The sequence below is a fragment of the Uranotaenia lowii genome, chromosome 2 (genome assembly GCF_029784155.1).
Source record: "Uranotaenia lowii strain MFRU-FL chromosome 2, ASM2978415v1, whole genome shotgun sequence".
NCBI classification, from domain to species: Eukaryota; Metazoa; Arthropoda; class Insecta; order Diptera; family Culicidae; genus Uranotaenia; species Uranotaenia lowii.
In genome coordinates, this window is record NC_073692.1 from 129511381 (window position 1) to 129535447 (window position 24067).

General features: G+C 39.3%; 2 protein-coding genes across 5 annotated transcripts in view; one reads left to right on the plus strand and one right to left on the minus strand.

Annotated features, from left to right (window-relative positions):
* The window catches only part of LOC129744055 (chondroitin sulfate proteoglycan 4-like), a 60854-nt gene extending 56801 nt beyond the window's left edge, over positions 1–4053 (plus strand). For all 4 annotated transcript variants that reach the window (XM_055736384.1, XM_055736387.1, XM_055736385.1 and 1 more), the window contains exon 11: positions 368–4053. In XM_055736384.1, coding sequence (XP_055592359.1) covers positions 368–3012 — 2645 coding nt within the window. In that variant the 3' untranslated portion in view covers positions 3013–4053. The remainder of the gene's footprint in view (positions 1–367) is intronic.
* Positions 3059–23359, minus strand: LOC129744057 (protein grindelwald-like). The gene is made up of 2 exons (XM_055736388.1): positions 22522–23359; positions 3059–8959 (listed from the first exon to the last, which is right to left on the minus strand). The coding sequence occupies exons 1-2, from the start codon at positions 22733–22735 to the stop codon at positions 8415–8417; spliced, it is 759 nt and encodes a 252-aa protein (XP_055592363.1). The 5' UTR covers positions 22736–23359; the 3' UTR covers positions 3059–8414.
* Positions 23360–24067: the final 708 nt, after the last annotated feature.

The window sequence follows — 24067 nt, forward strand, 5'->3', positions numbered from 1 at the left end:
CAAGCGATTTCATAACATCAGTATTGACGATTTTATAAATATTTTTTTCAAAAATACATATTATATTAGTGCAGTGAGGTAAAGAGCCGCAGCTTTACATCAAAAGAGCCGCATGCGGCTCGCGAGCCGCAGGTTGCCGACCTATGTTTTAGGATGTTGATAGGGGCTTACAATATAATTACGCTTGACCACGGTAGGAAGCAAGTAATTTGATAATCTCGTTTTGAACAGAAATCTACCTCTTATCTCAAAGTTGAGCCAATTGCTACCATTACTCCTGACACCTACTGATATACCCTTTTTCTTTGAAAGGCTGGTTCTTTTAAAAGCAATTTACTGATTGTTTTTTTATTTGTTATTTTTGCAGTGGTCCAAGACTACGATACTTTCCCAGAGAACCTAACGTTCTACATCACCCAGATGACAGGCGGTTATTTGGCATTGAAGGACAGCTACAACAGAAAGATTCATACCTTTACCCAGGAAAATATCAACCAAAACCTGGTATACTTCATCCACGACAGCAGCAATCAGAACGGAAAAATAGCATTCTACGTGAGTGATGGAATCCACAACACCACCGAACAGGTGCTGCACATCGTCACCAATCCGGTAACATTGGAGCTGGTTAGGAATGAGGTTCTTCACGTTTTTCCCCTAACGCGAAAGCAAATCCTACCGGATCAGCTGTTCTACAAGTGTTCGGATGACGATCGCGAAGTTAAGTATGTGGTCACAGTTCCACCCCAGCTGGGACGATTGATTTACGAACACCTGGAGTTTGGTTATAACACCGAGATAACCGAGTTTCGCCAGCATGACGTTGAAAATGGAAGGATATTCTACGAGCACACCCACGCCATGGTGGAACTTAAAACGAATGACTCATTCTACTTCGATGTGACAGCTCCGCTCTCAAACAGTTTGGTAGATCAAATTTTCAATATCGATGTGTCGGTTTCTTCGGGAGGTTTGTTAAGATTCTTGCCCGTTCCAAGAATAACACTTGATGAAGGCGAATCGGCACCGATTAAGCTTGATTTGTCGAAAATTTTGGAATATTTGGAAACGAGAGCAGGGATCCAGAATCCGGAGCTCTATATTGAGGTCTACGACCCTGCCCATGGGTTGGTTGAACTGGATGAATCTGCCGCGGATTTGAATAGGTTTTCGTTGAACGACTTCTACAGCAATAAAGTATTCTACAAACATGACCATTCCGATAGTGTTGAAGATAAGATAGCATTGGCAGTTTATCTCGTGCCGGGTCATTTGTTTTTGTGCAATATAACGATCCCCGTTACGATCAATCCAGTGAATGATCAACCGTTCCATTTGGTTACAGCTTCGCCGCACATTTCGGTTATTGAGGGAGAGAATCAAACCATAACTTCGACTCATTTGCTCACCGAAGACGCTGATACGGATCCTAAAGATATAATTTATGATGTAATCAGTGGTCCTAATTTGGGCGTTCTACTCAAAATATCAGATGAAGGTTATCCTCAAGACATCATAACTTATGGAAATCAGTTTTCTCAAGCAGATATCAATGAGAACCGTATAATCTATACGCATTCTGGGAACCCTCAATCAACGACGTTTTATTTTAAAGTATCGGATGGAAAGTTCAAACCAGCCTATCAGATATTTAACATCAAGGTCCTGCCGATCACGATACTACCTGGGTTTAACAACCAACCGATTTTGGTTCAACAGGGAACCACTTTGGGTGTACTTGAGCCGAAACACGTATCAGTTGAGACCAATGTTCAGAAGACTCGTATTGTTTATAACATAACCAAGAATCCTTTGGGTGGAATCCTCATAGCGAACAACAAACCTGTGACGAAATTCACTCAGCGACAGCTAGATGATGGTAAGATCAGCTATATGCAAACCGATACGACTCGTTCGAATGATACTTTCCAGCTGGATGCTTTCATTCCGGATACAACCTCGGCTTGTTTGGTTGATGTGAACATGATCGTGCAACCATTTATCATAATTAATCCGGTAACGATAACACCAGGAGAGCGAAGTCGTTTGAGCTCTACCTTCATTTTTGACAATCCAGCTCAGTTGAAGTTGAATCGATACAATCCCAAGATAACGATTACGCGGAAACCAAAGTATGGAAGATTACGCAAAATCGTTCGAAGTTCTGGTGTAGATTACATCGAACAGCCGAGTGACAAAGATATTACAACATTCACCTACAAAGAATTGAAAAGCGGGGTGATTTACTATGTTGCAAGGAAGTTCAGCCAAGAGTTCCAATCGATAAACGATAACTTTGAATACGTTCTATCCACGAAGACTGCGCAGCCTGGACAAGGTACCGTACCGATTGAGATATACTCTCCCTCGAGAAACTCCAACGGGAGCAATGATGTAGACATCGTTACAGCCGATAGCGCCTTACCATGGGATTATCTTATAGCAGCCTGTGCAGCAGCTGCTGTAATCGTTATCCTTATTCTGATCATAATTGCTCTAAGATGCCGATCAAGCCGCTCCCATAAAGATCATCCGGATAAAGATCATCCACCGTCCCTCCCAAGACCGCCAGACTTTATGACCCTGAACAATCGCATGTACACACCATCGGAAAACGAATCTCTTCCGGTGACAAATGCTTCAACTCCGCTGCCCATCATCAGCAGTATACCCCATTGCAAGGTCATTCCCATTGGCTTGGACAACTTTCAGCTAGACTCGGAGAGCGAAGAAGACATGCTGGACATGAACGATGATCTGCTGCAGCACCAGAACAATCTCAACTATCCCTACGGAGACGAAGCAGACCAGTGGAGCTCGTCATGCGATGTTGGGCCCGATGTGGGTTACTCTACGATCGCCCATCAGAATGCACAACAACACCAGCAGCTACTACAGCAACCGGTTCTAGCTTCGCAACAACAGCATCTACAGCAACAACAGCAGCCACTTCTAGCTTCGCAGCAGCAGAAAGCGAATCCGCTACTGCGACGAAATCAGTATTGGGTGTAGGGACATTTCTCGGTAGAAAGAATACACGTTTAGCCAATTTCGACTTTCTATTGTACAGAGTTCATAAATTACTTACTTAACCTTCCAAAGCCGTTCGCTAAAAATCCGTTTCGGGTAAATTTGAACTGTAGTTTGATTTCGTTCTCATGGCTTCAAATGTTAACCGATTTTGATGATATTATATTCATTGTGTAGGTAATTTATTCTTATTACTCAACATTTCAAAATAAAGTTGATAAATATTACCACATTATCAGAAACTGGTCCAGAAAGTAAAAAGTCCGAAAAATCAATTTTATTTTTAAAATACTCATAACTTCTGACAGCTTTTCTGTATTTAACTGTTTTATTAATGTTTGAAATCGTCAAGAATCCATCTATCCGACAATGTATAGATATGTTGGGGTCCAATGGAAGTGTTGACCGCTATGACTAATCTTCCGGTAGAAAAAAATCTTACTTTAAAAGAACGAAATCCAATTTTGGCTTTGCTTAGCTGTATTTCATTTCCCAATGAACCGATTTTCAAAACTCAAATTTTAATTTTTTGGCGTTGATTTGATCATTATTTTCATTGAACATACTTGGTCTGTCTTAATTACCAGTTCATCAGTATATTGAAATGATGATAAACATGTTTGAAATGTGCGCTTCGGGTCATATTGACCCGAACGGCTTTGGAGGGTTAAGCTAACTAAGCTCCTTCTGCTACGTAATTTAAAACGATTTTATTTCGATCAGTGCCTTTTGTGGGCCGTACTTCATTTTAATACTATACCGGCATGCCTTTGAATTCTATTTACATCAGAAGATTTGAACTGAAAAGAAACTTAAATTTGCCATCCAGCGATTGGTGCCACATCAATAAACTTAAGCTAGAATAAGTGTCCGGAACGAGATTCGCGTGCGAAAGGTTGTAGAGTGAAAGGTCAATCACCTTAGTCGAAAAAGGTGTGTGTTTCGTTTGACTTATGATAGGAAGCATTTTATTCGGTAGTACTTAAGGTTTGAATGATGAATACATTAAAACGATTTTCAACTTATAATAGTAATGCTTTTCATTTACTTTTAACTGAAATTATATTACCAATTACAAACGTTTGTTACTTTTATAAAACATATCGAAAAACCTGCCTTTAAGGAAACCGAAATACAAACTTCGTTAAACAACGTACATATGTACATTAGGTGAGAAAGATAGAATCGCTTTAGGGCTTCTACGTTTATCTTTCATAAATAAAAAAAAAAACATTTTTCGTATATAGAAGAATCGAATCACTACTATTTTAAAACTGAAATTATCACTTCAATGTTCACTATAGAGTATTTCACTAAGTCTAAGCACGATTTTGATACAGCACTTCCGCTTAATCTGGAAATGACGTTTAAACAGCTTAAAGGGTGCCCACGATGAAATTGCCACACTAATTATTTATTTATTTATTTATTTTTTATTACTTGGTCTTTGGATGAGGAATCACTAAACAAAATTTAATGAAAATTTGGGTGAATTTAGTTCATAGTGCATTGTTTACATCCTGCAAGTTTTAAAGTCCTGTGATCGAGACTCGCGGAAATAGAGCCGAAAGAACAGCTCATGGGTGATAAAATCTTGCACATTCATCGCGAGGATAAGGATCTCTCGCATCGTTCAATCGCTAAAACGTTGAAAATCGTGAATCGTGGTTCGAGGAACGATTGACCACCGATCGAAAGCCCAGAAGTGCAGGAAAAAGTATTCCGTACAACAAAAAAAAAACACAACCGCGTAGTTGGGGCCTTAAACCGAAACCCGAACGCCTCCGTTCGGGATGTGGCTAAGAAGCTGCACCTAAGCCGAAGTTTTTCAAAGAGGCCAAAACGAAGGCTGAGCTTCGAACCTTCTTAAACGACCTAAGGTAGTGAAGACAGTCAAGGAACTGAAGAAAGTATGGGTTTACATGCAAAAAACCATTGATTTACATGCAGAATCTTATGGCTGGGCCAAGCCATAAGCCAAGGTGTGGGCATTTGCATATGGACTGTTAATAAAATACGAGTAAAATGGTAAAATGTAGTTTAAAAGCCATTTTTCAATGCCTGAAAATTAATTTCATCTGATGGCAATCGGATGAAAACTCGAATCTTACTAATCAATTGTGTGTGTGTGGCAATTTCATCGTGGACACCCTTTATTTGTGTTGTGAATTGTTGTTCGAAGTTCATCCTAAAAGTCTGTGTATTATGAGCTCCAGTTTTCATAGTTTTTTTGAAATGCGATACCATCCCTAAAGGGTTGATACGGTCAAAATTTGGTCAATATCAACTTGACGTATTTCTTTCAATTTTGCATTTAAAAAACCTGAACACCCCTCATTTTTAAGGTGTGTGTGTGTGTAGAATGTTGCTCCTATTTTGATTTTGGAATTCACTCTTCAGTTGTCAAAATGCCAAGGAAAAAGATTTTCGCGCATCGCGAAAATCCAAGCTACTTGCGCGCAAAGCTGGCCAAATCGCTAAAAGTTGCCAAATCAACCGTTTCAAATGTAATTAAAGTGTTTGGGGAACGTTTGTTGACAGCCAGGAAGTCTGGATCGGGGGGAAATCGAAAACCGGAAGCCGCTGAGACGTCAAAGAGAGTTGCCGGTAGTTTCAAGCGAAACCCTAACCTCTCTCTCCGAGATGCCGCAAATAAGCTGGGTGTATCGTCTACAACCGTGCATCGAGCCAAAAAACGAGCGGGACTATCGACTTTCAAGAAGGTAGTGAATCCAAATCGCGATGATAAACAAAATACGACGGCCAAAGCGCGATCCCGGAGGCTGTACACGACGATGCTGACGAAGTTTGACTGTGTGGTAATGGATGACGAAACCTACGTCAAAGCCGACTACAAGCAGCTTCCGGGACAGGAGTTTTATACGGCAAAAGGAAGGGGAAAGGTAGCAGATATTTTCAAGCACATGAAACTGTCAAAGTTCGCGAAGAAATATCTGGTTCGGCAAGCCATCTGTACCTGTGGCTTGAAAAGCAGCATTTGCATAGCTTCCGGGACTGTCAACCAAGAAATTTACGTGAAAGAGTGTTTGAATAAGTGTGCTGCCGTTCCTGAAGAAACATGGTTGTTCCGTATTGTTTTAGCCGGATTTGGCATCTTGCCATTACGGTAAAAAGGCCATGGACAAGAACCCTCCCAACACGCCAGAGCTCCGCCCAATTGAGAAATACTGGGCTATTGTCAAACGGAACCTAAACAAGACCAAAAAACTGCTAAGGACGAGCACCAGTTCAAGGCAAATTGGCTTTCTGCGGCGAAGAAGGTGGACAATGTGGCTGTACAAAGTCTGATGGCAGGGGTTAAGCGTAAGGCCTGGCAATTCGGATTTGGAAAAGCGGAAGCCTAACTAAATATTTTTCCTGAATTTTATACCAATTGAACTTGAAAAAGAAATTTAATTTCATTTTTTGAATAAACGATTTCACCGATTTACAAGCGTTTTCCCTTGACCAAATTTTGACTGTATGACCCTTTAAAAGGTTTTACTAAGAATATATCATTCCTAACTTTTCTTATTAAATAGCCAATTGTTATATTGTCTACATTCATTAGATGGACCAACATGGTTTAAGTTGTATTTGCCAGAGTACAAATAAACACGCGATTTTATTTTGTTGAATTAAATTCGAGTTTAATTATAATATCGCGATCCTTATACGGATGTAACATTGGCGACGAGGGCCAAAAAACCGGGGAAGTTATTCGTAATCGATTGGATTAAATTCGAACGTAAAAGTTGTTGGGAAAACCGCGTTAGTGCAACCACAAAATGTGTGGTTATAATCTGCGAAAAATGGATCCATTGCATCAAAGTCTTCCTCCGTTTGATACCGGAGACACAGCTACCGTCTCTGCTAGATGGAAAAAGTGGAAACGTTCCTTGGAAATCTTTTTGGATGTCAACAACGTAGCTTTGCCCAGCCGGAAAAGGTCTTATCTGCTGCATTATGGCGGATCGCAAGTACAGGACATTTATTACTGCTTGCGAGGTGATGCTGAACCTGAAATTCCTGAAGGATCGGATCACTACACAGTAGTACACAGTGGCATTATAGTTACTCGATAATTATTTCCTGCCGATGAAATGCCTGCCACTAGAGCGCCATAAGTTCCGCAATATCGAACAGCTGCCGGACGAATCAATTGAAAAATGTGTCCTTCGTCTGCGCGAGCATTGTAACCTTTGCGAGTATGGTGACCACCTGGACGACGAAATAAAGAAGCAAATCTTCGAGAAAGGTATATCCGACGATCTGCGGTTCAAAATTTTTACGAAACAGGAAATGACCCTGGCTGAAACTGTTGAATTGGGTCGTTCTTTGGAAGCATCGCAAGAACTTGAACCCAGTAACCAGCTGCTCCGATGTCAACAAAATAGGCAGCCAGCCAAACGATGCTAAATGTTCCCGCTGCGGAAACACTGGTCATTTCGCAAAAGCTCCTCATTGTCCGGCTCGGCTCAAGAAATGCAGAAAGTGTGGAAGAAAAGGCCACACAAGTGAACGCTGTAAAACCAAGATATCGGAGTCCGGGAGATTTTCCAGTGACCACAACGTACGTCAGGTGGAAAATCGGTTTACCGAGGAGGAATCTGGAAGCGACGAATCTGATGGAGAAGTCTAGTACCTGTTTGCGACGGAACCTGACCTGGGAGAAAAAGTGATTTGTTCCCTTGGCGGAATAAGACTGAATTTTATACTCTGGATCCGCCAAATCCGACGGCCATTGAGGTATGAAGATTAATATGTTAACAAGAGAAAGAGAAGAGTGTAATATTGTCTACATTCATTAGATGGACCAACATGGTTTAAGTTGTATTTGCCAGAGTACAAATAAACACGCGATTATAATTTGTTGAATTAAATTCGAATTTTAATTATAATATCGCGATCCAAATACGGATGTAACACCAATCTCTACTGAAAATAAAACTATTTTGATAACTAGAATACTTGATGTGTGTCGTGAATCTCACTTCTCATCCATTTCAAATAACTTTATCACACCTATCAAAACGAATGATATGTTTTAACATGCTAAAATTCATATCTCATGAATTGAACTCACTGGTTTGAATTTTCATACTTTCATTGCACTGTGATGATTGATTCGTGAGGAATTGATTAAAAGTGTCAATGATGTGGCTTAAAATAATTAAGTTCTACCTCTACACACTTTAAGTAAGTATTCCTCAATTGCATTGCATTGCTTTCATCAACTGTAAAGTTTAGAGATCTAGATTGAAATAATCACCTGGGAGGACAGAAGTTGAGGAAAATCAGCAGATAGTAGTCTCACTTTTGCATTGAGGAATTAAGTTCCAACATTTTCAAAGATACGTCGTCGACCCCGACTTAATCCGATCTCATATCCTTTGATGCATCCGTTGATTCATATTAGCTTCGACATATTCGTAAGTGTTTTCCATGGGCGTCACTGCCAAGCCCCCATTATCGTAACAGTGATTCTCTCGCCAATCTTCCGCCGGATAGCTGGTCCTACTAAGTGGTGTGCTGAGCGTACGCATCGAAGTCCTGTCCATACCCATGTAGCCGGGAAAGTCCGTACCGGAAATGGTGGTCACTGCCGTTGGACTACTTCCGATGCCACTGTCATGTGGGGTCGGAGGGAGAGTGCTGCCGTTGTTATTTGGGTTGATGCGTGCGCTGAGCTTAGGACTTTTGGTGTTAGGATTTTCATGAGTATACTCCATCGTCGGTGGAGGAAGTTTATCGTTGACTCCGGTGAACCGTTTCAGCCTAGACATGGAGCAGTAGCCATTTTTGCGACACCATCGGGCAACGATGATGGCCACCATCAGGATCAGAATGACGAGGATAACCGCAAAGATGATGATCGTCGTGTACAGATTGTTTTCCAGAACGGCAATTCTCTGAATGATTAAGTAATCTGCAAAAAAAAATCAAACATTAGAAAAGTATTTACACAATACCATTAATTGCTTAATTTTAGGGTATAACAAGCAAAACTAACACACGCACATAAGATCTCAGTGAAACTTCAGATCTTCTTTCCTTTGTTCAAAGCGTAAATCTTTCGAAGTTCGAAAAGTCGCTCAAAATCCGGTCTAAACAGTACTAGGTTGCTTGCCACACCATTTGCTTTTAACCGATTTTTTTTTTGTGAAAATCGGTGTCAACACTTTGATCGTTCCCAATAGTGTAATACTGGTCACCCGGAAGAATTTTGTTATCAAACTTGCAATAGGATGCAATACGATGCAATACGATGCAAACATCGATAATAACAATTGCAGTTGATCATATAATTTACGAGCTGATGATGGATGATGGATGATGGAAGCAGCCTGTTTTTGACACGGCTTGGGCTTCTTCTGCTTCTTATATGACTTTAGAACTAATCTTTCTTTGATACGAGGGACAGTACTGAGAGGAGATCCACGTTTTTGCAACATCCTGAACTGAGGCAGTTTTCTTACCGGCGAAAGTACGCATTACCCAGCAACTATATTCTTATGCTGTTTCGATATACGTTCATTAAAGATACAATATAAAATGATCGAATTAAAGTTGAAAAACTAGCATTACCTACCAAAGTGGAAGCAATATACATACATAAATTTTATTTCTTTCTGAAGCAACGAAAACTAAACTAATTGGGCGCTATCCGACACCTTATTCGTACCTATCGGAAAAATCGTTGAAATCGTTGCCAGCGACATTATTTTCCAGTTCTCTCATTGCTCAATATTACTCAATTCCCATCTAATTTTAAGCCATCAGGATGCACTGATGGTTGCAGAGAGAACATGAAGATGATATGTTTACCTTTGAAGTTTGCGTGGTTACAAAATCATTTTAAAATTTACAAACATGACGGACGTTCTATCCGATGACTTCAGATGACATTTTATACAATCTTTTCACTATGCAGTAGGAATCTAGATTCGCTACACCATTGTAAACGACTTCAATTATCATTTCCAATACGATTTCATGTTTGCTCTCCATACTTCCGATTCGAATTTAAGACCGCTTCAAGGCTTATTTCTTCCATTTTCACCTACTGACTCAGCAGGGATAGTACACCATTTGTGCACGATATTTTTACGCTTCTCCGGGGAAATGCTTCTCATTTTCACAAAAATTATGGAAAGTGGATCTCACGATACACAGCGTTGTAAGTTAAAGTGTAAACGACAACACCCAGCAGTACCCAGCTAACATCAAATCGTGATAGAAATGATAATCCAAATCGAATATTAAGACATTTTCAATAACCATCGTAAACACGTTGGTATTGAGTGATTTTCCATTATTCATTTACGACAAGCTTTTCCCAAAAAAAGTTTAATCGGATAGTTGTTTCATTAATTCGTAAATATGTCTCCAAAAAGTTGAGGATATGCTTACTAAACATTTACGATTTGAGTGAACTGATTTACGTTAAATGGGCGGTCATTCAATTGACACTCTTTCCGGTCTTCTCTTTTGACCGGTTCGTAAAAATCTCACCCATAGAGCTATAGCGCAGATCATATCAGTTGATGAGTTGGCATCGTGGTAAGATATCGGACAGCCAACTCGGAGGACTGGAGTTCAAATCTCGGTTGTTGCTTTTTGTGGGAAAATGTCATTGTAGATATATCGCCTCCAGTTTTGTAGCTATATGCTATTTGGGTAAGTTCAATACAATTTTTTCATCTGGTATATTTGTTTGAAAAATTTTGTTGTTGTGTTATACCTTCAAAAATGTTTGCTGGGTAATCAATTGTTTTCACGTCATCCGGAATGAGCAAGGTTGTATCCAAATCGATCTTGGACTAAGCTTGCCAGATTGCCCGGTTTTATGCTGGTTGGCACGGATATTCAATACAAAAGTTGGAAAAAGTCTGGTCCTGTCCGGTTGCCCAGATTTCATTGGAAAACCCCAGGTTTTGCCCAGATTTATTCTCCTTACTAGCTGACCCGGTGTGCTTTGCTACACCTTTCAAAAACAAATGTTATTTTCAGAAATTATTCAAATTTTTATTGTTCACATTGTTTTAAATCAAATTATAATATAATTCATAAACCACCGCTATAAAATGAGAGCTGTAGCTGGAGTTTCGAATTGTAACACAAAGATGTCTTAAACTTATTTTCTGAATCTTGATCTATAAATTTGTGTAGAAGATCTGATAATTTTAATCTGTTTCTTTAAGCTTCGCCCTGAAAAAGGAGGGACTCAAATTAATGCTTGATATGTTCTGGATTTATGCTAAAAAACTGATAAGAGCCCCCTGTCCTAGCCTTCATCCCCTGCTGAATGGAGGTCATGGTCTTGAATAATCATACACATTTTTTCGAGCCCTAAAATCCTCTTATATCAAATATAGTTCCATTGGTTGATATTTTTTTAAGGTTTTCAACAAAATTTCTTCTCCTCTCCACACTGTAAAGAGTAAGGGTCTATAACAATCGTAGAAAAATATCTCGTAACCAAATACCTTTCCATGCCATATTTATTTCCATTTGTTGGCTTCGTTAGCATAAATTGAGAACTTATGCTAACAAAATTGTATTGGGCTCACCTCCCTCCTCCTATGTACCTTCTCACTGAAAGAAGGATGGTGTGTTAGATAATCATAGAATCATACAAAAATGATTTTCCATGTTAAGTTTTGTCCATTTCTCGGATTTTGTAAAAAAAAAGTTAAATGTTAGCTTTCCCCTTCTCTTCCTTTATTCCCAATTCTATCATCCCACTGCAAAAAAGGAATTGTTTGACATAAAAAAAGAATCTCGTATTGAACTACCATCCCATGCCAAATTTGGTTTTATTTGCGTTGTAAATTCTTGAGTTATTCATAAACTTGTAAGGATGTACCATCCCCCTACCGTTCTCCCCATTGAATGGAGGGGTGAGAACTTAATATTCACAAAAGTATTTTTCGTACTCAAATACATTTTGATACAAAATTTAATTTCATTTGCTCTTTTAATTCTCGAGTTATGCAAAAAAAATTGTATGGAAGCCCCTCTTTCCCCCTTTATATCTTTCCGCTAAAAAAGTGGGGCTTCAATTTATAATAGAAACATTTCTTGTATCCAAATACCCTCACATGTCAAATTTGGTTCCATTCGCTTGATTCGTTTTTGAGTTATGTAAAAAATTAAAAAGAGGGCCCCTCCTCCCTTTATATCTCCCTACTGGAAAGAGGGAGGGGTCTCAAATAATCATAGAAATATTTTCGGTATCCAAATACCCTTCCACGCTAAATTTGGTTCCATTTACTTTATTAGTTTTTGAGTTATGTAAAAAATTATGAAAAAACCCCCCCCATCCTTTCTACTGGAAAGAGGGAGGGGTCTCAAATAACCATTGAATTATTTTTCGTATCCAAATACCTTCCCATGCCAAATTTGGTTCCAATATCTTGATTAGTTTTCGAGTTGTATGATAAATTGTAAGGTAGCCCCCCTCCCCCCTTCCTATCACCCCATTGAAAGGAGGGAGGGGTACCTAATATTCATAGAAATATTCCTTGTTCCTAAATACCACCCCATGCCAAATTTGATACCATTTACTTGATGTGTTCTCGATTTATGCGAAAAATTGACTTTTGCTTGGGAGGCCCCTGCCCCCCTTCATGAGAAAGGGAGGGGTCTCAAACCATAATAGTAACCTTCCTCTGCCTCCAATACCCCCACCTACCAAGTTTCACGCAAATCGGTTCAGTAGTTTCCGAGTCTATAGGGAACAGACAGACAGACAGACAGACAGACAGACAGACAGACAGACAGACAGACAGAAATTCATTTTTATATATATAGATTTACAAATCGAACAAAAAACAAATTGTGTTTTAATTTTTTTTTGTTCACGCATCCACAACGACATTTTTTTTTAGCAAGTTTTATACAAATAATCACGAAAGAATGTTTGGAAGCCTAAAATACGATTTGAAATCTGCTGATGAGTCTTGATTAAATATAATATCTTTCAAGTTTTTTTTTGCTAGATTATTGAATTATTCTTGGGTTTTGACCAAATTTGCCCAGATATTGCTTAGATTTTTGGTGCACAATTTTAAAATCAAATGCCAGGATTGGCGTTTGAATTTTTTTTTCAATGATATTTTTGCTCAAACAAAGCAAAACTTTGAAGAAAAAAGATTTTGTACTTTTTGGATTATTCATTTTGAAGATCTATTTCATTTGTAGTTTCTAGTTTTCAATTTTAATTTGTTTAAATGCGGGCTAAAATCTTAATAAAAGTATTGACACGAATGCCAAAGCGTTGGTAAAGTGTCACAAATAAACAAAAAAAAAAAAAATAATAAAAGTAAGCTAAACTTGTATGATGGGGCTTAAGTAACCAAATAGAGAAATAGTTTTTATTGATGTTTAAAATTTTTTTATTTGCTCAATAGTAAGGTAGATTAAAGTAATTTGATAAAAGCTTAGAAAATGTTAAAGTCTTGTAAAAAGAACTTGTTTTATACTCAATTTAAATAAGCCCATTCTCTTGACCAAATTCGAAGATATCAACGATCGATGAAAATATATAAAATTTTCAAAATTGAAAGTAAGAGACTAAATTCATTTTGATGACTTTATCCAAGATAAAAATCAGGGTTTTTCATTCGTTTTTCTTTTTTTTTCTTTGTTATAGAGACTTTCGTTTTCTTTGGCTGGTTCGTATCTGCGAGCTTTTCGATACTCCGTAGAGATTATAATTTTAGGGTGGTTGCTTTTAAACCAGATACGTTAGCCATTAGAGAAAACGTCCAACCCCGATTTGTAAATTGAATTTGCTATCAAAATGATAAGTCTACGATGATTTGCGATTTGAATTTCTCAACAAAATGATAATTTTGATATTTTTATCTAGAATGTCAAACTCATTTATTCAATTTCAATGCAATTTCTGAATTTAAATTCCAGATCAGAATTTTAAACATGAGCCAAGATGTGAAAGCTGCTTTGAATCTGCTCAATGATTATTTTGTTATTGAAACTTTGGAGTTTTGGTGTGGAACTGAACTTCGAGATTATTTTTTAATTACGAATCTGGTTCTCAGTTTTCAGTTTTGCATCGCCATTTTGAATTCTGCACAAATATCAATCAATCAATCAATCAATCAATCTCGAAGTTCTCGAAGTAAAAATTCTCAAGGGTTTCTAATTAATTTTTTTTTCTATTAACAAAGTTTTTATCTTTCAATAGTGAAAATATAATTATAAAATTATTATCTGATGATTGAAAATGCATATGGGTTTGAAGATCCGATTTTGTATGAAATGCAAAACCGTATTTGAACCAGGATTTCAAAACAGCATTTTACTTTTAATTTCTAATGATGAATTGAATTGAAATTCCAGAAATCTAAGTCCTAACTGAAAATAAATTTTAAGTTAGAAGAGATGGAACCAGAATTTAAATCAAGAAAAGAGAAAGTATTGAAAAACTGTGGCAGAATATTGAACCTGGGATTAGTTGTTGAGGTTATGATGTCAATACTGAGTAAAAATTGTTATTCTTGAATAATCATACATTATCATTAAAATTTTATTGAGAATTTAAATTTTTAATTGTAGAGTGGAATACTTCGCTTGCTTCTCATAGACCCTCTTGAAGGGGGGGAGGGAGGTGGTTGATGTTTTAACCCAAAAAACAACCCCCCCCCCTTTCGTTCCTACGGCCATGGATAGATGTATTCTGGACAATCCTAAAAATCAAAGAAGCACTGAAATACGGCAAAGCTGTCAGAAGAAATAAACAATCCATAATTATGGAAATAGATTTCTGTCGGTCTGTTCCGTAAAGACTCAGAAACTACTGAACCGATTTACGTTAAACTTGGCAGGTGGGGGTATTGGAGGCCGGGAAAGATTCCTATTATAGTTTGAGACCCTTCCCTACACAGGAAGGGAGCTTCCCAAACAAATGAAAAAAAGTTTGCATGTCTAGAAAACCGATCAAGCAAATGGTACCAAATTTGAATATTTCTGTGATAATTTTAAGCCCCTCTTCTTTCCACTACGTATATAAGAAGGGGGTGGGGGCCTTTATTACAATTTCAAACAAATGGAACCAAATTTGGCATGGGAGGCTGTTTGGGAACGAAAAATGTTTTTATGAGTATTTGAGAACCCTCTTTCCTTTAATGGAGAAATAAGAGAGGGGGAGGTGTTTTCTCGTACAATTTTTGACATAACTGAAAAACAAATCGAGCAAATGGATCCAAATTTGACATGGTATGGTATTAGGCTACGATAAACGTTTCGCTGAATACTAGTTATCCTTTTTTTTTTTCTTCCAGTGGGGAAATAAGGAAAGAGAGGGGGCTTCTATTTATTTTTTTTTGCATAATTCAAAATCTTTTCAAGCAATTCGATTACGAGAAATATTAGTATGATTATTTCACACCCCTTCCTTCTTCTATTAGAAAGATAGAAAGAAGGAGTGAGGCTATAATACTATTTTTTTGCATAGGTCGAGAACATCTAGCAAATGGAACCAAATTTGACATGGAAGGTACTTGAGAACAAAAAGGGTTTCTATCGATATTTGATACCACTCCCTCCTTCCAGTGGGAAGATAGAAAAAGGACTCCTTTACAATTTTTTTTTGATAATTTGAGAATTTACCAAGAAAATGGAACCAAACTTGGCATGGGAGAGCAGATGAAACGAGAAATCGTTAAATGATTATTGGAAAACCCTCCGTTATACGATATGATGCTGCTAGAATTTGAGACACCACTCTTCTTCCAATTTACAAGAAGGGGGAGGCGCCTTTATACAATTTTGTTGGCATATCTTGAGAATTAATAAACAACAGGAATCAAACATGGCATGGAAAGATTTTGAGTAGGGGAGAGTGGGGATACTTGATCCCCTTTTCTTATTTTCACCATATCTTTTCGGAAAAATTCAGCAATACGCCGTCTTTGACATTTTTTGACAGCTTGTAACTTCAAGTTTCTATGCTCCAAAAATTCGAACGATACTTGAACCCGTTGATGAACTAGAAGTATTTTCGTGGGAGTAAAAAAATTGCGATTTTTCTGAAGTTAGGGGAGACTTGATCCCCTATTGAAGGAGACTTGATCTTTTATTCAGGAAGCCCTAATCCTTGTATAAAAATCAAACAAAACCCCAAGATAGAATGTTATATGACTATTTTGGTCATGTTTGTTCTCATTTCACAATTTATAGCAGACATAAAAAGAAAATTCTATAACTTTGTCTCAACGCTAATAACATTGCATACTTAAAGGCGCTATTTTTAAAATTAAGAGAAAATTAATTATTTTTGCTCTTTTCTTTAGACAATTGTTTGATAAATATTAGTTTTTGGATAAATATTAGTAATTTTGTAATCAGCAATCATAACGATCAATTCAGAAGAAGAATATGCCGTTTTGAAGGGGGATCAATTGTACCCAACTCTAGGGGATCAATTGTACCCATAATCAACATTTTAGAAAACATTTTCTGAAAAACGTTGAGAGTTTTCCATTGCTTTGAAAATATGGCATTATGAAGTTCATTTTACGCTCGAACGATTGGTTCATTGGAACAAATATTTTTTTCATAATTTTTCCATGTAAGGAACATTTTAAAGTGATGGAAAAAGATCTTCAAGTTACATTTTGAGAAATTTTTCAAACAAAGTTCAATTACTCAAACAATTATTTTGTTAAAATTTTTTAAACTACAAGCATTGTTGTTTTGCTCATTTTGGCACATTTTTCTAGAACATTTGATCTTTGTAAGACATTCCAGTTTCGAGATATAGCTAAGGAATCAAGTATCCCCAGGGATCAAGTATCCTCATTCTCCCCTACGAGATATGTTTATGAGATTGTTATGAACAATTCTGCCTCGCCGCGTGGAGAAGGTATATATCGCTTAAGTACTTATTAACCAATGGAACCACATGTGATATGAATGGAATGGATGGATTGGATTGGAATGGGAAAGGGGGAGAGAAGGTCTTATATTCAACCTTTTTTGGCATTAATCGAGTACTTATCAATCAAAAGGGATCATCTTTTATAAGAAAGATTGTTTGTGTACCAATAATTTGAGACCCTCCCTTTTTCCAGGGCGGAGTAAAAAAGTAGACAAGTTATTTCATATTTCAATAGGCATAACTCATCAATCAAATGGAGCCAAATGTGACATGTGACGTTATTCAGATACAAACAATGTTTTTATAAACGTTCGTGAGCCCTCCCCACTTTGGAAGAGAAGAGGATGCATCGAAAAAAAAGTACATTTTGGCATAATTAAAGAAATCATGACGCTTACAAAAATATAGTAAAAATTTCAGATCTTGAAAAACAAACTAAATGTCGACTTTCATAAAATATGATGAAATCAACTTCTTTATTTTCAATTATTTTTAAGAGGTTGTAGCAAAGCACACCAGGTCAGCTTTTCTAAAAATAAAGTTGTTTTTCGGGACTTTTTTCATCCGGAATCAACTACAGACAACCTGGTGAAAAAAATCACTTTGTTTTGACACATAAAAATATAGATTAAATTATCTACACCATGAATCGGAATCATCTTTCATCCAAATCGGTCAACAATGGCGGCCACGAGAATAAGAACAAACTACAAGTTAAATTTCTCCGAAACATATTATTTTACAAACAGCTTTGGAAAGTTAAATTTATTAAAAATGAACACTTCTTCCACCCCTAAATTGATTTCAAACCCGTCTAACATATGTATGTATAAAATATTTGTTCTGTTAGTTTTTTGTCATTTGAGTAATTAAAACTTTTTTTTTTAAGTCATTTGTTATTTAGGATTGGGAAGGATTTAGGATTTAGGAAGGATTGGGTTGATGATTAATACGTCCAAGACGAAGTACATGCTGGCCTGCGGATCCGAGACCGACCGAACCCGCTTGTCCAGTAATAACAAGGTCATAATTGACGACGACGAGCTGGAGATAGTCGAAGACTTTGTCTATCTCGGCTCACTGGTGACCGCAGACAATGACACCAGCCGTGAGATCCGGAGGCGAATTATCAGCGGAAGTCGTGCCTACTATGGACTCCACAAGCAACTGCGGTCGAGAAGACTTAGCCCTCGCACGAAGTGTAACCTGTATATGACGCTCATTAGACCGGTTGTTCTCTACGGGCACGAGACATGGATATTGCTCGAGGAGGGCCTGCGTACACTCGGAGTATTCGAGCGACGAGTGTTAAGAACCATCTTTGGCGGCGTACAGGAGAACGGAGTGTGGAGGCGAAGGATGAACCACGAGCTCGCGCGACTCTACGGCGAACCCAGTATCCAGAAGGTGGTTAAGGCTGGCCGGATACGCTGGGCGGGACATGTTGCGAGAATGCCGGATGACTGTCCTGCAAAACAGGTGTTCGCTACGAATCCGGTAGGAACAAGACGAGCGGGGGCGCAACGAGCAAGGTGGTTAGACCAAGTGGAGCGTGATCTGGCGAACGTGGGGTGCCCGAGAAATTGGAGAACGGTTGCTATGAACCGAGTGAATTTTAGGAATTATGTTCGTCAAGTTATGTCGTGAGACGGAATACTATGAAAATAATAAATAATAATTGTTATTTATTTCTTATCAACGGATCACATGTTGATCCAAATGATTACTTAAAATTAAAAATTAAAAATTAAAAACATAACATTAAGTCTAACTATGGGGTTCTCAAGGCCCGTATCACTTTTCTTCGGAAAACGTCCCTCGAAACGTCGTAGTCAAAATGCGCCGAGAAACGGTTGAACGATCTCATTGCGCCGATGAGGGCGCTGTTAGCTCCGTAATTGTTCATTCGAAGGAGAATGTACAACTGAAGATCCAGATTTCTAAGACCACGGGGTCGTACACTAAGCGGAATAGCCTCCAGTAGCGTGGGACAGTCGATTCGCGATGACAGGAGGTCGGCGACGAATGAGGCACGTGTTGCTTGTCTGCGAGCTTGAAGAGTATCGGTATCTATGAGGCGGCATCGATTTTCGTAGCTAGGTAAGCGAAAAGGGTCTTGCCAGTTCAGGTGTCTAAGGGCGTATCGCAAGAATCGCCGCTGGATAGCCTCGAGCCGATCGACACCGTTCTGGTAGTAGGGACACCAGACAGCTGATGCGTATTCAAGGATGGAACGAACGATGCTGCAGTATAGGCTTTTCAGGCAATACACATCCTTGAAGTCCTTCGCCACTCTAAAAATGAAACCGAGACTTCTGGATGCTTTGTCAATCACGTAGTTGGTGTGTGCCTTGAATTCCAAGCGCTGATCTAAGATTACGCCAAGATTGTTAACGTGGTTCACACGTGAGATGGGTCCGTCTCCTAGGAAGTACTCCGCGATTAAAGGTTGCCGCTTACGAGAAAAGCTGATGACTGCACATTTGTTGCGGTTTAATGGCAGACAGTTAAGGTCGCACCAATCAGCGAAGAGGTTAAATTGACATTGCAGAAAATTTATGTCGTCGTGGTCGTTTATGGTGTAAAATAGTTTTAGGTCATCGGCATAGCAGAGTTTGGGGACGTCGAGGAGTGACAACACGTCGTTGAAATAAATTAGGAAAATGATCGGTCCTAGATGGCTACCTTGGGGCACACCAGAGGTGGCTGGGAACTGCCTGGAAAAGGTGTCACCCGTTCGAACAATCAATTTACGACCGGTTAAGTAACTGCGGAACCAGCCCAGTAGCGTACCACATAATCCTAAGCGTTCGAGTTTTCCGATGGCAATCTCATGGTTCACCTTGTCGAATGCAGCGGACAGATCGGTGTAGATTGCATCAGTTTGAGATTTGGCAGCAAAACTTTCATGCACAACAGAAGTAAACGTTAGCAAGTTACTTGTTGTAGAGCGTTTGGGCATGAATCCGTGCTGATCATTGGAGATGTAATTTTTGCAGGACGTGAAAAAAGGATCCAAGATCACCAATTCAAATAATTTGGCAATAGAACATAAAGCAGAGATTCCACGGTAATTGTTAATATCTCTCCTATCTCTTTTTTTATGAACCGGGAACATGTAAGCTTCCTTCCATAGTAGAGGGAAGATGGCTCTATCAAGCGAAGCTTGAAAAATGAGCCGAATAGGGGTCAGCAAAACAGGCATGAAACTTTTCAAAAAAGCAGCTGGTATCCCGTCCGGACCTGTAGAAAAGGAATTCTTGAGCTTCGCTGCTGCTTTAGAGATGGCTGCCTCCTCGATTTCAAAACCATTTATTGAAAAGCCCACTGGCGAAACGTTCCTGACAGCACTAGCTAAATGTTCTGGGGATGTTGAAGCTGAAGTGAAGATACTGGAAAATTTTTGGGCGAAGAGATCGCAGATACCACGATCAGAGTTCGCCGTGATGTCGTCCAAAAACATGTTTGAAGGTATACCAGGTTCCTTACGCTGACTCTTTACGTGTTTCCAAAAAGATTTTGGGCAAGACTTGAGGTTACGTTGTACGCGACGTAGGTAGTTATGGTAACAACGTTCGCTGGCTTTTTTATAAACGGAGTTAAGTTTACGGTATATATCCTTAGTGTAGGATGATTTTTGCTTCTTGTAATTTCGAAGAGCACACCTTTTAGCAGTCTTCAGTTGTCGCAGTTCAGTCGTGATCCAGGGGATTCGCGTATTTCCGCTGCTAGAGCGTTTTGGAACGTGGCGATCGATGACATAATTCAGAATGTGTGAGAAGGTATCAGCAGCGGCGTTAGGATTTGACAGATCAAGCTCAGATACCCAGTCGATAGTTGCCAGAATGTGAGAGATGTCATCGAAGTTGGCGTTTTTGAAGTCGAGGTAGAAGGTCGCTGGTTTTCCTACTGTAGCGATCGGCCTAGTTATTTCAAGTGATGCCAGTAGAGCAGGGTGATGTGGGACTACTTTAACTAGCGGTGCAGGAGCGAGTTCGATGAACGGTAAACGAGATCCATCATTGGCAAAGCAAAGGTCCAGCGTACGACCGTATTCGTTCACCACGCCGTTAATCTGGCGCAAGGTCGCTGTACTCAAGGAGTCCAATATGATGTTTGAAGGCGCCGAAAAAGTAGAGCAGGCAGGGTCCGGATACAGAGAGCTACCATGGTGAGAGCACCACTTCAAACCGGGCATATTGAAGTCGCCAATGACAAGTAAGTCATCTTCTGGAGCGCAGAAAGAGCTAACTTCGACGATGCAGCGAGAAAACGACTCAGCGAGGGCAACATCTCTTGAGCGATCGGGTGGCAGGTAAAATACACATACGTACAGTTTCCGGTCAGCGAGGTCAATGCGAATCCACTCAAGTTCCAGATCGCACCAGGATTTGTTGTCGATGAGCTGCGCTGGGAGATTCGACTTCACGGCAAGTAGCACCCCGCCTCCACTGGACTTTTTGCTGTTACGGGAACTGCGGTCACAGCGGAACACTGCGTAATCAGGGCAGAAGATCTGACTTGATAGTGTGCGGTCATTCAGCCATGTTTCCGTGAAGGCGATGATGTCATAGCAGGAACACGAAGTTGCGAACAGGTAGTCGGTCAGGCAGGAATTAATACCCCCGACATTCTGGTAGTAAAGGGTTACGGAATCTAGAGGACCCGCAGCGGTTTTGAAGAAACGTGCACTGGAAGGTAGAACATCATCAGGCACAGGAATGCGATCAGGGGTACTATACTTGCCTGAATTCACAGGCTGGAGAACCCCTTCGCCGCAGACGAACTCAGGGCCGGGACGACTGATGACGCTGGCTGGAATCAGCGCGACTGAGTCGAAGGGCTCAGGGGTCTCCAAAGTGCCTAGCTCGTTGCGTCCCGGTGCAGAAACCCCAGAATGGTTGGCGATATTCTCGTTAGGCGGAAGGTTGCAGAAATAATACTGGTTGGAGTCAGCGCTATTGGCACGACTGGAAACCGAAAAAGTATCACGCGGTGGGAAAGTTCCAAAGGAAAACTTATACTTGCCTGTCGGTGCAGGCTGGAGAACCTCGTCGCCGCAATCAAACTCAGGGCCGGGACGACTGATGCCGCTAGCAGGAAATGGATTTGAAAGTTTTTGGGACACAAACGGATGAAGTTAGCGTAGAAGCGCATTTAATGTGCCCAATACACAAAGTTTAATTTTGACAGACAAAATTTCATTTATGTCATTAAGTTTTTTTTGTTGAGTGAGCATTCATCGGACTTGAATTCATTTAAAAAAATTACTTATATGTAAATAACAATGCAGACATTAAATTTTCCTTAAATAACGCAATTTAACTTTACTTTGTACTTCCTGAGAAATAATCTTAGCCACAAAACAAGGGTTTCAATTGCAGTTGAATATTTGAACAACTTTAAAAACTGTGATTGGAACGAGTTAAAGTGAACAATCTTTCAACCGAGATCTTATTAACTCGCTTCCAACCAGGGAAGTCTCGAAGTAGGTTAATAAGTGTAGACATTCTTTCACGTTCACACTTAGCACAACGCAACTGGAATGAAACGTTAAATATTTACTCGATGACATTACACATTACCTTTGCATTTCTTCTCACAATCTTTGCTCTGGGCACCGGTCACACAAATTTCACTGCAATGACCGCAACTGTAATCGTGCTCGTTACAGAACTCATCATCTCCACAGGGCTTGTTATCGTGGCACGATTCTCCTTCCGATGATACCAGTGATGCAAATATCAATATAACCAGCGCCATTGACAAAACCGTCGGTATTCTTATCACGTTCGCCATTATAATTGTAATTTGTGTTGATTTTTTTTATCTTAATTAGCACTAGTTCAATAACAACGTTTTATGGAATCAGATTTCACTCAAAAACTGCCAGCTCAAATCATCACGAATCGATGTTCCGCTCAAAGTCACAAGTTAAGAATGGCCGAACAATCTGTCCAGACTTGAGGCGTAGGTAATGAAACACGTTGCATCAGAACAGGTTTTCGATCAACCACAAACTACCGGAATGTACGATCATTCCCCACAGGGCGATGATATAAGGGAAAAAACCCTTTGCCGTATGCCTTTCGGTAGTCTCAATCTTCAAGAGGTGATTCCGAGCATAATTTTCGGGAATCTGCGATGACTCATCGCCAGTCAACTCCGTTTCACGTTTGCAAAAAATTGATACTGTTTTTTTTTTCGTTCACTTCAGCTTCACACTTTGATTATGTTGGTATCTCCATAGCCAAACTTAAACAATTTCACAGGTTTTAATCTTAACTTTTTGCTTCGGAAAATAAACTATCGATCTTCGATCAATCACTCTTAAGTCAAGACCGGAATTTTCACTACTGGAATAATTGAAAAATCACCTCCGGTTTCGGGACTGATCGTTAGATCACTTGAAGCTGGACCACAGCTAGGTGGCTGATTGTGAACTCACATACGCGAAGCCACCATCATCATCATCTCGATCACGCCTGAGCGCGTTTACCTGTCGTAGTAGAATTATTTGTCGAAGAGTTCGCATCGAGTTTCTCTCCCATTCGAGCCTTTAAATCTACGGCACGCCAATGCAATGCAATGGTTCTCTTCTTGTTCTCTCCCGATCCGAAAGGTCCGATTCATAAAACAAACAACACAGGTACACGGCCTACACCCAGGTAAACAACGTGTGTACATAATAAACGATTCCACGGATTGGAACAGGTAGGTGAACGACAGGTGTGACTGAATTTTTTGAACCGTTGCATTCAGAGCTCGAATTGAAAATAATTGAAATGAGGGGAATTTCATACTTCGGTGGTGTGCTTGGTAGTAAACTTGAATTTTACATTCTTTGGAATATCATTTGCCTTCAGGGGTGAAATATACCGATACGTACGTAAATTGAACACCGGAATACTCGAAAAAAAATTCTCGTCTAGCAACACGACGGATGCTGAACGAAATCTGTAACGAGTTAAAAGATCATTGATCTTATGTTACATGTCAATAAAGAAATCAATAAATAAATAAATATATACATAATTCGTTCTGGTATCAAACGGCACTTTGCTCTTGCCTTTGATGATTCAAATAAGTCATCATTGACCAAGCGTTGCATGGCAGAATTAGAGATATTTG